Source organism: Tenebrio molitor, chromosome 8 (assembly GCF_963966145.1).
Source record: "Tenebrio molitor chromosome 8, icTenMoli1.1, whole genome shotgun sequence".
Lineage (NCBI taxonomy): Eukaryota > Metazoa > Arthropoda > Insecta > Coleoptera > Tenebrionidae > Tenebrio > Tenebrio molitor.
The window spans coordinates 17,129,486-17,143,163 of NC_091053.1; the positions used below are offsets into that span (position 1 = coordinate 17,129,486).

General features: G+C 32.5%; 1 protein-coding gene across 1 annotated transcript; it reads right to left on the minus strand.

Annotated features, from left to right (window-relative positions):
• Window positions 1-236: 236 nt before the first annotated feature.
• LOC138137085 (uncharacterized) lies at window positions 237-1,567 on the minus strand. Its single transcript, XM_069056373.1, has 2 exons — window positions 1,245-1,567; window positions 237-399 (listed from the first exon to the last, which is right to left on the minus strand). The coding sequence occupies exons 1-2, from the start codon at window positions 1,565-1,567 to the stop codon at window positions 237-239; spliced, it is 486 nt and encodes a 161-aa protein (XP_068912474.1).
• Between the last annotated feature and the right edge of the window lie 12,111 nt (window positions 1,568-13,678).

Consider the following 13,678-nt stretch of genomic DNA (forward strand, 5'->3'; position numbering starts at 1 on the left):
AATTCTAACAACTGTCCGAAATTGCAATAGTAACATTTCTACAATTTTTATTTTTTAATTTTTCAAGTTATCTAGTAATATTTGTTTTACAGTGATTAGTACAAACAACAAAATCCTTTATTTTGCCCTCCGGGCTTTTGTATTCCTGATTACAAACATAAACATAAAAATAACAATTTATTATTCTCCCCTACGCCTCTTGTTCTCTATTCTTTCTCTCCTCTTCCATTTCTCTTTCATCCATCTTCCTGCCGTCTTCGCTCCATATTTCTCCCCGTTCCCTTCTCTCCCTCTCTCTCATTTCGCCGCAAGTATTCGATCTTCTGCGTCACTTCCTGCACCTTCTCTTTCTCTTCTCCTTCCGTCCCATTCCTGTTCTCTCTCTCCTCGTCCCCACCTCTGCATATCGCCATCATTTTTCTCTCTCACACACACTCTCTCCCCTCCCTATTGTACTTCGATTCTCTTATTCTCTCTCTTCTCTCTTACTTATCTGTGTCTTTGTCCCTCTACCTTTTTATTCACCTTCTCCTTGTACATTTTCTCGCCGGGTCGTCTTCTTCTAGAAAATTTTCTTCAGTTTCTCCTCTCTCTCATCCCATCTAAACCACTCCCCGTTTATCTGCATTTCCTGTATCCTATTTTCACCCTTTTTCCTCCTGTCTCTCTCTTCTCTGGCCAACTCTCTTAACTTCTTTTGTGTTTCCCTTACTACTTTTGTCAAATCATCATCTATATACATCCTCACATTTTTTTTTTGCCTTTAACTTACTCTTATTTAGCATTATGTTTTTCTTCTGCTCCCAACTTTCTATTTTTGCCAGCATGATCTTATCTTTATTTATTTTAAATGCTTCCTTTACATTTACTTTCACTCCTATCTCCCTTTCTAACCATTCTTTCACCCCCCTCTCTATATTTCCACTTATTGCCCCTATTCCAGTTATATTATAACATTATTCTTCCTCTTCTGCTTTTCTCTTTGTTCCATCTTTTCCTCTATCATTTTCATCCTTTTCACCCAATCTTCTCTCTCACTATCGCTAATTCTTTCCTTAGCTCCCCATTATCCTCTCTCACTGCTGCTAATTCCTTTCTTAGTGTTTTGATCTCCTCTATTATCTCTCTAATCATGGTTATTTTCATTTCCTTGCTTTGATTTTCTACTTGGTGGCTTCTATTTGGTGATCTTCTCGTTCTGGAACTATTTCTGAGTGGGTTCTTGCCTTCTTTCGACGTCCTACCCTCTTCTATGTCTCTCTTGCTGCTTTCTTTCCTTACTTCTGACGATTTCGGCATGTCCTCTCTTTCTTGCTCTCACTGGCTCTAATTCCTTTCTTCGTACTTTGCTCTCCTCTACTATTCCCGCCATATCCTCTTTTATCTCTCTAAGCACGGTTTCTATTTTCTTCTCTATTTCTTTGTTTTGATTTCTTTCTTCGCCTCTACTTGGGGATCTTTCGGTTCTGGAACTCTTTCTGAATGGGTTCAGGCCTTCTTCCGACATCTTACCCTCTTCTCTTTCTCTCTTGCTGCTTTCTTTTCTTGCTTTTGGCGATTTCGGCATGCCTTCTCTTTCTTCCCCGCTGTCTTCTGCTTATCACCTCTCACTCACTCGTCGTTGTTTACGTTTGTTATCGCTGAACTTTTTCCACGTCTGCTCGCTATCGCCGCCAAACCAGGATTAGTAATATTACTTCTGAGAACAGTAATAATTACCCTTATTATAAATTGCGTTTTGAAGAATTCATAACGTTTTGTTATAAAATATCAAAGATATCAAACGGAAACAATTAATGATTGCACCAATTATTGTAGATTTTAAACAGTGTTAAGTACGCGATAATTAACATACAAATCCTGCATTACATATTTGTAAGCTCTTCGAAAAGGATTAAGTATTTATATTAGAAATAAATTAAACTAAAATTTCTTTTTATTTGATATGTATCAGGTGTTCATTTAAATTTCCGGTCAAAGTTGCCGTTGAAGAGTCGATTGTGAACACTCTACGGATTACGGATCACGGATCAGCTGTTTAAATCTTACCGTTGTTTGTGTTTTTACACGAGTGGTGCGTTCACAATCGATTCTTCAACGCCAATTTTGACCGGAAATTTAAATGGACACCTGATACACAACACAGCTAATGCGGCCACAAATTAGATCAATGTAATTAACTGCTCCTTTATATTCTCATCACACAAAGTAATATTTCCAAAAATATAATTAAATTTTGCTATACTGAATAAAATATCTGTAAATGAACGATTTTATACATTCCTGAAAAATTTATTATATTATTAAGTCGTCACAGTTTATGTGTTCGTTGTTCCGTTTGGAAAGAAACGAAATCGTGAGATAAAATACATTTTCGGCCTCCCAATCTGGGAAATATAGCGTTACCTTACACTTTAGGTCAAGGGAGGTGCGATTTCCCGTACAATGTCAAAAATTTCTAGTGGAATGTGGGAAAAATCTAGTGGAGTACGAGAAAAATGTGCGGACACCGTTGATTTATTCTTTTCACAGTTACTTTAAAATTAAAGTGTCCATACGTTACTTTAATTTAGTGTAAAAAAACACATTTCCCTGTATAATTTTTCCGATAAATGTGTTTGTTTAATTTATATCGATCGAAAAAGAAAATAATCGTAACACGGAAAATACAACCTATTGGGTTGGCAGCTGTATATGTCAAAAAGTTTGACAATTGTCAGGTATTTCATAAATATCTCCAAAATTGCGCAATAAAACTAAACCACAGAAGTTGATATATGATTTTGTGTACCTACTTTATCCAGTACTAGCTGTTAGTGCTAAAGTGTAACTGGAAAATAAAAATATACAAAAGATTCTAACCCCAAAATCTTGTATTCACCTGAAGAAAGATGATTCGTTTTCACCAGGAAGTAGTGGTTAAGTACAAGACATTTTAATAATTTGCAACATTATTAACATAATTTATTTAGTAAAATTACAGTTGTAAACATTATTGTTACAATTCTCCACTTTAGAGAACAATGCAGAAACAATTTGGTAACTGCCAGCTTTATTACTTCTGGGTTGAATGTCAATATGTTGTACTGGTGCTTCTCTTACGGTACTGATGATAGAATTCTCAATGTTGGATGGTTACATTGGAAGCAACTGCTAAAAATTCAAGTAGATTAAAGCACTAGTTGTACTGCCTCTGGTGTCACATTTAACTCACTCTATATTATATACTAGACATTTTTTTCACTCGATTAATACACCAAAATCAAATTTTGAAGCACGACCGTGAAAATTTAGCCGGCAAATAATTTGTTAGGAAAAAAACAAATGAGCGGTCACGGTCGTCAAGGAATTGATTCCACAGCATTCGATTCTTTATTGACGATGTCAAATTCTACAATAAAATTAGTCTTGATTTTTAAAAGATTTAATATTTTGGTCAGCCGAAAAGTCTAATACAAATGTCGTACGGGACGTATTTTCCGGCCCTCCAACTAATCAGGCACTCGGCTGCGCCATCGTGCCCGAAACCAGTTGTCGTGCCGGAAAATTCACATCCCGTACTCTAATGTAAATAACTATTGGTTAACATTACGAGTATATGAGAATAAGGATTCGCAAAAGTAAAAAGTTTCTATATCTGTGAAAAGAATATAAACGAGCTTTTGAGGTTGCAGACAAACTGGCAGTTCAACGATCGTTACAGCAGGAAACAATAATACAACTTTTTAACGCAGTCGATTATGATTATGAGGCTCAAAAATGAGATCAATGAGAAATGAAAATATTTAGTGTCTGCCAGAGATCCAAAATTGAGAAAAATTCTATTTGTTTTTGATTAGGAACTAATAGACTTCATAATAAATAATAATTTCTTCTTGCACCGTTTTGGCTCAAAGCGAATATAAGAAACGTCATGACATATTCGCTAAAATTATACACATGAATTTAGCTGTTAAATTCAATTTATTAAAGAATACACAACCACATTATAGTTATACACCAGAAAGTTGTTTGGAAAATGACAATTACAAATTATATTTTGATCGAACAGTTTCAACTGACATTCATATTAAGCATAACAGACCAGACATTATTATTTTAAATAAACAACAAAAGCAAGCATATCTTTTAGATATAGCTGTTCCAAATTCACATAATATAACACAGACATATAACACAAAAATTAATAAATATTTAGAGCTCTCCGTTGCTATGTGAAATCTTTGGAGTTTAGAAAAAATTTCTATTTTACCACTTATAATTTCAGCAACGGGAATAGTACCGCAATCTCTTTTAAAAATTTAAAAATTCTGGATTTAGGGAACACATTGGTAGTTGAAATTAAAAAATGTATATTATTATACTCATGTCATATCGTGAGGAAATGACACATAACATAATACACAACAAAGCCAAAATGTGGAGGCGAGACGCCGGTAATTATGTTGATTAAGCACTGCACTATTACTTGATAGTAATATCCGTAATAGTGTATGTACTCCGGCAAAATTGCCGTGCCGCCGGGTGGCGGAGGGATTGTAAATGTTGAAAAGTAACCTACAGTTTATGACTTAACAGTATAAAATACTCGTAGTATTTTCAGAGAATGTAAAGGTGCGTCCAGACCAACTCGTCGAGCTAAAGCGAACAAGAGCATGACCACATTATTTACTTGTGCTCAGATGGCGTGGCTAGATTCGTGAGCGAGCAAAGGCATGTTAGCTCATGCGCGGCAATGTTCCAAGAGTTCAAACTAAAAACGAAAAGGAAGGAAACTCAAAGAACATTCGTGGTCTTTTGTGGGGAACCAACAAACCACGTATTTTGTCCAAAATTATTATTTTTTCACAAATTAAATTGCAAATTCGATTAAATCCATGTTTTTTGAAATGTGTTGGGTGTAAATTTTCAAACTTTTCAACTAGTCCAACAAGACATTATTGATTGCAAATTACAGGCGAATTTGAGGAGCGGACACAAAAAATAGTATGTTATATCATTAAGAGTAGAAGTGTCTCTTTTTGTGCTGAGCGCAGAGATTGAAGACCGAAACGCAGTTGAGGTCGACAACTGGGCTAAGCACAAAAAGAGCTTCTACTTTGAATGATATATGTATACTATTTTATCTTCAAGCGGATCACAAAAAATGAACTCATTTACCTATTTTTCTTTTCCTGTAGTTACAATCTTCCAATTTTAAGGCACTAATAATTTCTACTTCCCTTGTTATTGGTACTTAAAGTTTCGATAATATTAGTAAAGTCTACAATGCTATCCAATCTATCCGATGTACTTTCTGCAAATTTTCGCGTAAAACTTTCCCAAAATAGTGAATGATTGCGATTTGTAATTTTTAGTAGGTATCCTGAACTTGTACTACGATAGCAGAGCCCAAATCTTCGATATCTCTCATTGTCAAATTGGTGAATTCATCGCATCCCAAGCCCCGCACAGTGGGAAATAATACCAAAGGTTCATTAGCTGTTAAAATCTAACCTCACTTTTGCCGTTGTTTGTGTTTTTAATCTTCAATTTGAAAAATCAGTGTTTTTAAGACGAGTGGTTCATTCACAATCGACTCTTCAACGCCAAATAAAAAAAAAACAAACATCCTTGATAAATTTTATTGCTGTTTCTTTCGTATAAATCCACTTATTAAATCTGAATCTGTTCTTTATTAAACACATTATTTCCTGTTATCTGGTTTGTTTGTTTCGAGCTTCCACTTGGGAAAGTTCAGCTTTATATTTTATTTAATTAACTTCTCTTTTTCTTCTTATTTCAAACCTCCATGGATTGTGTTTTTTTATTATTCCTTGTGTATATTATTTGTTCCACTATGTGTGACCGATTTAACGAAATACTCACAGTATTTTGAGTATTATTTATAACTTAGACGTATCTGGTCCGTATTTACAAAGGAATTTATTATTTATGATTTGTCAGGAAGGAGTCACAACCGCAACAACTTTGTTGTGGCAAATCGTGATTAATTCTCTCGAGAGCTTTACAGATAAGAAGAGAGCACAGCGGTTCTCATTTTATCCATTGCTTCATTATAATGATAATAATGTTTCATGGAGAACGAATTGCAGAACAGAACTCTAATTCAACCGTAGGTAAATTTAATTTGTATTAATTATATGAAGAGTAGAAGAGTCACAACAATTTGAGAAATGCAAAATAAACAATTACTGTATCATTAAAAAAAGTAAACTATGATGTAGTAAACAAGGTCTCAGTAAACACCTAATGATGTTAAATTTATATTTGATGTTAATTAAGATCTTCAGTTTATAACTTTAGCTTATATCCACTTATAATCCGCAATGCAAAGGAAGATGATTTCTATTTTAAAAGCTTTGTTAATTGAAGTACTAATCTAATGCTCTTTTTTCTAACACTAATATCTTATACTGTTTCCATAGTGCATTTGAGCTCACACCTTATGTTTCCCATAAAATACGCTTTTCTCTATAAGACACGTCGTCAATAGCAACGTATCTTATAGTCATAAAATACGCTCACACATATTATTCAAGTAACATTTTATTCATCATTTTTACAGTAATTATCACAAAAGTGAAAAGTACAATTATTGAATTGGAACTGCCACATTTGCTTCGTGCTCTTGTTCCTAACATCTTCTTCTTTAACTTCTGCTGTTTCATCCAATGCAAGTGCCCGGCCATCGAAAACTGGCAATCTTTACATTTTCTTCAAATGATTCTTGCCGTAGTGTGAATTAACTTTTAATGAAGTTCTACACACTTACCCCATATCAAGAAAAGCCAAAGTGACATCTTCCGTTACCTCCGTGATGCGTGATTTTATTGTTGCGGCCTTGAAACGAAACATACACCTTTTCGTATGGACTTTTAGACTTCATTGGTAACAAATTGCCCCTTTTTTCTTATTTCTTCTGGAACGTTTTGGCACATTTCAACGATGAAAATTGTTTTTTTCCAAATTTGTTGATATTATTACCATAGTTCCCCGGCAACCTCCGCATTTTGTGTATTGTGACGCGCCTCGAATAATTTCTGAATTTATTAAAATTTCTGATAAGATGTTAGTGTTAGAAAAAATCTTGAAGACAACGCGTGTTTTATAGTTTAAAAATCTCGATCTATTAAATCCTCGCTTCCTGCGGTCGCTCTGATTTAAACTACGATCTCGATTTTTAAATCGTCTACAGGCTGTTTGAAAATTGCTAGTACAAAAAAAAACTGGTAATTGGTGATGGTGAGTTGAAGTCATCGGCAAAAAAAAATTCTAATAAAAATCCTCTAGTTTTCGAGATAAAAATTATTAAAAATTGGGTTAAAATTGTTAGTGCGCCACTGAGTTAAGGTATTTTAAAAGGACACTTGTTGTTTAGCAATAACGAAATAAAAAATTTGATGTTCTTAAACTGTCAATCTGTGGTTGCCAAGATCTTGCAAAAAAATATAAATTTTTCATATTGTTGTATAGTCCTTCATTATCACGCTTGGTTACCAAGGTTTAAAAAATATTGCCCCGCCTGAGGCGTAGACTATGCAGGAATAGGGTTACTTTATCCCTTTTGTTTTAAAAAATTAAAAATTGGTTTCTTGGATTTCTTAGGGCTTCCAGATGCCACGGTTTTTTTTTGTACTAGCAATTTTCAAACACCCTGTATAAAACTCTTGTTGTCTTAATAGCTATAAGAGAGTGGAAGTTAAATCAATTAAATATCTCTTAGTTACAAATCTTCTACAATGTATTCATCTTGAAAAAAAATTCTTTTAGGAATGTACATGTTGATTACATATCTTTGAAAATTATGAATGGAACAAGTGAATCAATCAACTAATTCAGAACAACAAACTGTTTCAAATTAATTGAAATAAACGTTAGTTTGGAGCTTCGCCCTTGGTATATTACTTACTCCTACAAGTTCTTTATTTATCTTTCGTTATTGCGTTTTTTATAAATTTTGAATTAAGTAAATTGCCGTTTGCGTAGGAACATGTTAAACCTACGACATATGTAATCCTTAAAGTACCACCATACAACTTGCACCGAAAGCGCCAGTAAATAAAATCTTTACAGTTTTATTTATAACTTTATTATTGATTTGGAATTTGGTGTTGTGGCGTAGTAATACGACGGCAAGTGAGGTCAGATATTTAAGTCAATTAAAAGCATAATTTTATTATCAAATATACTAAATCTAAATTATCTCCTCAGAATGTGAAACTAGAAGATAAGTATCGCGTTTTAAGTTTTTCAAATCTAAAAATACATAATTTATTTATTATTTTTCTCATTATTTTCTAACACGAATTGACATTGCCCCATTGAATTGTTCCGCAAATTTTGGAGTGCAAAGTATATACAGGCTGATTCACGTAGCCCGTTCATTAGAAATAGAAACTTTCTTATTTCCCCAAATCATATTAATATGAAAATTGGTAGTTGACTATAATCGATTACTCCAAGTTCAAATGAAATATTTTCAAAATGGTGGCACTTCCGGAAATACCGGAAATCGACGCCATCTTTATTTTTTTAATGGAAAGGCCTCATTTTGACTTCACATTTCGATTCTACGTTAAATTTGAGTTTAGAACGTCTTTTTGTCAACACTTATCTGTCATCGTTTTTGACCTATGTCATCTTTTTTGCAAAAAGCGAGGTTGCAGGGCTTCATTAACAAATTTATAACTCTTGAACCATCTGAAATAAATTATAGATTTTTTTTAGTTGAATTCCTAAAGACCTCCCCGATCTTTTCCGCCAATAGTGAAATTTTTTTAATGTTTCATACGCCTACTGAAATTTTTCAAAATTGCTAATCAAAAAATGTCAAAAACTTCATTTTTTTAAATGGCAACCACCATTTGTGACACTAGATATAAACGTAAAATTTAATTCTAAGCCTACTTTTATTAACATTGTGTATACCTATTCCCAGCCGTTTTGGCGTAATTTCGATTTTTTGAGTAAAATATTGTTTTTTTTTATCAAACAATTGTTTTATTTGAATTTTTATTCAAAAATCACATGCAATGAACAGTAAATAACAGCGAAATAAAAAATAAGCAAATTAACAAAAAATATTTTCAATGAATTCATTTACATTAAAATATTTTTTTGTTAATTTGCTTATTTTTTATTGTTTTGTTGTTATCTAATATTTATTGCAATGCTATTTTTGAATAAAAATTCAAATAAAACAATTGATTATAAAAAATAATCTTTTATTCAAAAAATCGAAATTACGCCTAAACGGCTGCAAATAGGCATACATAATGTTAATAAAAGTGGCCTTAAAATTTAATTTTACATTTACATCTAGTATCAGAAATGGTAGTTGCCATTTAAAAAAATAAAGTTTTCGACATTTTTTGATTATCAATTTTAAAAAATTGCAGTAGGCGTATGAAACATTAAAAAAATGTCCTTGATAGCGCAAAAAAGCGGCCAAATCTTTGGCAAGTCAGTGAAGTAAAAATAAATTATTTATTTCTGATGGTTCAGGAATTATACATTTTTTAATGAAGCCCTGCAACCTCACTTTTCTGGAAAAAATATGACAGGTCAAAAACGATGACAGATAAGTATTGACAAAAAGACGTACTAAACTCAAAAGTTAACGTAGAATCGAAATGTGAAGTCAAAATGGGGCCTTTCTATTTAAAAAAACAAAGATGGCATCGATTTCCGGTATTTCCGGAAGTGCCGCCCTTTTGAAAATATTTCATTTGAACTTGGAGTAGTCGGTTATAGTCAACTACCAATTTTCATATTAATATGATTTTGGGAAATCAAAAAGTTTCTAATGAACGGGCTACGTGAATTAGCCTGTATACAGGGTGTATCCGAATTCGACCGACAAACTTTCAGCGTAGATTCTATGATCAAAAATAAGCATAAAACTCTTAATACATATGGGGTCAAAAATGCTTAGTTTGCGAGATAATCGACTAAAAAGTTCTACTAGCAACGAAAGGAATCGGGTGAAATTTTTTGATGAAACGTACAAAAATAAAAAGGAGCTATGTACAATAATTTACAAAAGTTGCCAAAATTTCGCCCCCCTGTTCAATGCACAGATAACCCTATAAAATCCAAGGAATTCAGATCGTAATTGTTTTTACGTTTTTGTTGATTATCTCGCAAACTAAACGTTTTTGACCCGATATGCATTAAAAGTCTTATGCTTATTTTTAATCGTAGGAATCCTGAAAGTTTGTCGGTCGAATTCGGATACACCTGTATATATATACACGGTGTATAAAAATGGCGCGTAATATTTACATCACATGTTTCTATGTTGAACTACAAGCAAAAAACTCTAGTACCAATTTACTGTAAACCTTCAGCCCATGGCGGTATTAACAGTCAAACTTAGAAATTTTGTAATGAAGAAATACATAATTCAACAAATAAAATAAATTTTCCAGCAATAATTTTACCATTTTGATTATTGGTTTCATTTTTAAAAATGCAAAAACTTTGCTGTTCATAAATTTTGAAGCTATTGCAACATCGCAACTGAGCTGGAGTGAATTTTCGAACTTTAGTGAAGTCAGAAAGTAACAAGGATTGTCATTAATTTCATTTGTGAATTGGTATCATTATTGTTGTTACCATTATTATTATGGTTACCAAATTGAAATTACAATTTCTTGTTTGGTATTAAAAGTAACCTCCCGTGAGATAAATAGTATGGGCCATTTTTTATACACCTGTATATTCATACATACAGGGTGTCCCAAAAGTGGCGTACAAACTACTTACTACCTTATTGAGGATGCTTAAATGCACGTGAAAAAAATATGGAAAAAATGTTTCCGACAAAAAAATCAATTATTTTTATTATTATTATTAATGATAATACAATGTAAACAAAGATATATTCATACATCATTACCTTGCAATGTTACCGTAGAGGATTTAAAATAATTTTTTGGATTTCCAAAGTTTCTAAATTCACTATTGTGCAGGATTATACAGGTGTCTCAGAGTTGCGAAAAAGCTCCATAACTTGTTTGTTATTAAAGATATCAACTTTTTCTTTATTCTAGATGATAGCTACGCTTCTATTGCATATTCGGAAAATATTGCGATATATATACAGAGTGTCCCAATATTATAAAAACACTAAAGTTATGTTTTTTTAAATGGAAACTACCCAGTTTGATTTTATTTTTGAACTCTATGCTAAATTATGAATCAAATTTATACAAGTCGTTTTTACTTATCTGCTGTCGTTTTTAATCAGTGGCGCTTTTTTTACCAGAATTTCGAATTGTAGGGGTCTTTTCGAAAATTCGTACCTTCCAAATCGTTGCACATAAATTAAAAGAATTGACGCTGTTTGATTTCTGAATGTTTGCCGCATCTGCTAAGTGTTTACTCAACAACCTGCTTAGTCGCATATGCCTACTGCGATTTTTTAAACATAACGAATTAAAAATGTTAAAAACTAATTTTTTTCAAATGGCACCTCGTATTTATTATTGCACTGGTCGAAAGCTTTTTTGACAAGCTTTTGAACAATATAAGGTTTGTATAGTCGAATCTGAAAATCTAGGGTGCTATCCTAAAATCGCTAAATTTGGTGCAATTTTTCCGTTAAAAAGACAATACAAAAATCTAGTAGGCCTAACAAAACACTATGGTCACTCCATAAAGATGAATCAACCAACAAAACAGTGTTTAACAATTAAACATTTCATTATTTTAGTGATTATTAGTGTTTTTAAGATAGCACCCTAGATTTTCACATTCGGCTATACAAACCCTATACAGTTGGAAAGCTTGTCAAAACAGCTTTCGACCAGTGCAATAATAAATGCAGGCCGCTATTTGAAAAAAATGAGTTTTTGACATTTTTAGTTTGTTATATTTAAAAAATTGCAGTAGGCATATGCGACTAAGCACGTTATTGAGTAAACACTTAACAGATGCGGCAAACATTCAGAAATCAAACAGTGTCAATTATTTTAATTTATGTGCAACGATTTGGATGGTACGAATTTTCGAAAAGACCCCTGCACTATCTAGGGTGCTATCTTAAAATCACTAAAATAATGAAATGTTTAATTGTTAAACACTGTTTTGTTGGTTGATTCATCTTTATGGAGTGACCATATTGTGTGATTATCTTTTGTTAGGCCTACTACATTTTTGTATTATCTTTTTAACGGAAAAATTGCACCAAATTTAGGGATTTTAGGATAGCACCCTAGATTTTCAGATTCGACTATACAAACCTTATATTGTTCAAAAGCTTGTCAAAAAAGCTTTCGACCAGTGCAATAATAAATACGGGGTGCCTGTATATGTATAATATTGAAAATTATGTTTACAATACTAATACGAAACAACATATTTGTGGTTTACTGTTTCATTTAAATTTAATTAATTCCATTCATAATTTACTTTTAAAGCTTGTTCAAGTTCTATACGCAATGCCGAGGGAACTTTGGTTTGTTTTAAAGCCATTTTCGCTTAAAAACCAATAAATCAATTAATTCGGCAGAAAATGAAAACTGAATCTCGCACAATATATTTTTTAATTGTTTTTTACTTTAGCACCATTTATTGCCAGTACTTCTTATTGTTATTATAATTTATATATGTAATTGAATGTGCTGTCAAGCATATTAATTAGTTAATTGTTTGAATATTCATATAGCGGTGGTTAGTTAGTAGATTTTCTACTTCAGGCAATTTTAAAAGAAAACAAGCTTTAGGTACTATCTGAAAACCGTCAAGTGATTTTTAGTTGAGCTTCCAAGCTGAGCATGTAAGCACTACCCTACAAACTAACAAATGCTTGATTTCTTCAGAGGAACATATTTTGTATGTTCTAGCCAACATTACTCCTGAAGAATGAGGTTATTTAATACTGAAATAATTTTGAAAATAGGTCAAGTAGTTCTCGAATTTGTCCGCAACATGTAAACATACGAGTATGACCAATTTTAGATAGTGATAAGCGCGATTAGTGTCAATGCTTTAGGTTTACTCATTTATCTGTGTAATAAACTATGCCGATATGTAGAATTATATCAAATAATTTCTCTTTTTTAGTCAGTCAAAAATCTAAATGTGACTGGTATTTTTATTACAGGCGGTAATGACGCACACGCACTGCTGTTAACAATAAACCCACATCAGGGATACCAAATTCGTCAACAAAAGGATCTGGTGGATACTCTTGTGAAAAACGATCACAATGATTTTCGACATATTGATCCGGTACTTTCCAATAGACGAATTCTGTTGTTACTGGATTTTCAGCCCAACAAATAATATAAATTATGATTTTCTTTGTATTTATTACCAATTATTATTTTTCTCCTACAAAGCACGCAACACACGTTTAATGCACAAACTGTTGTCAAATGTGATGGAAAGAAAAAATTCCTTTTGTGGCAACGGTAGTCACAAGTGGAAATTTTGTTGTTAAAAAATGTTTTATTTAAAGATATAAATACATATTACGAATAATAAAGAAAGAAGTGTCTTTCTTACGGTTAAACGTAAGGTCACATCTTGTCGCTTAGACACGGATTTGTTGTTACAACGCAGCTTCCTGACGTCACATCGTGATGAAATAAATTGCAGAGCACAATCAGGAATTTTTCCTTTATAGCAAACTTTGTTTGAAGGAAAGTGATTTGTTTGTTTTTTAATC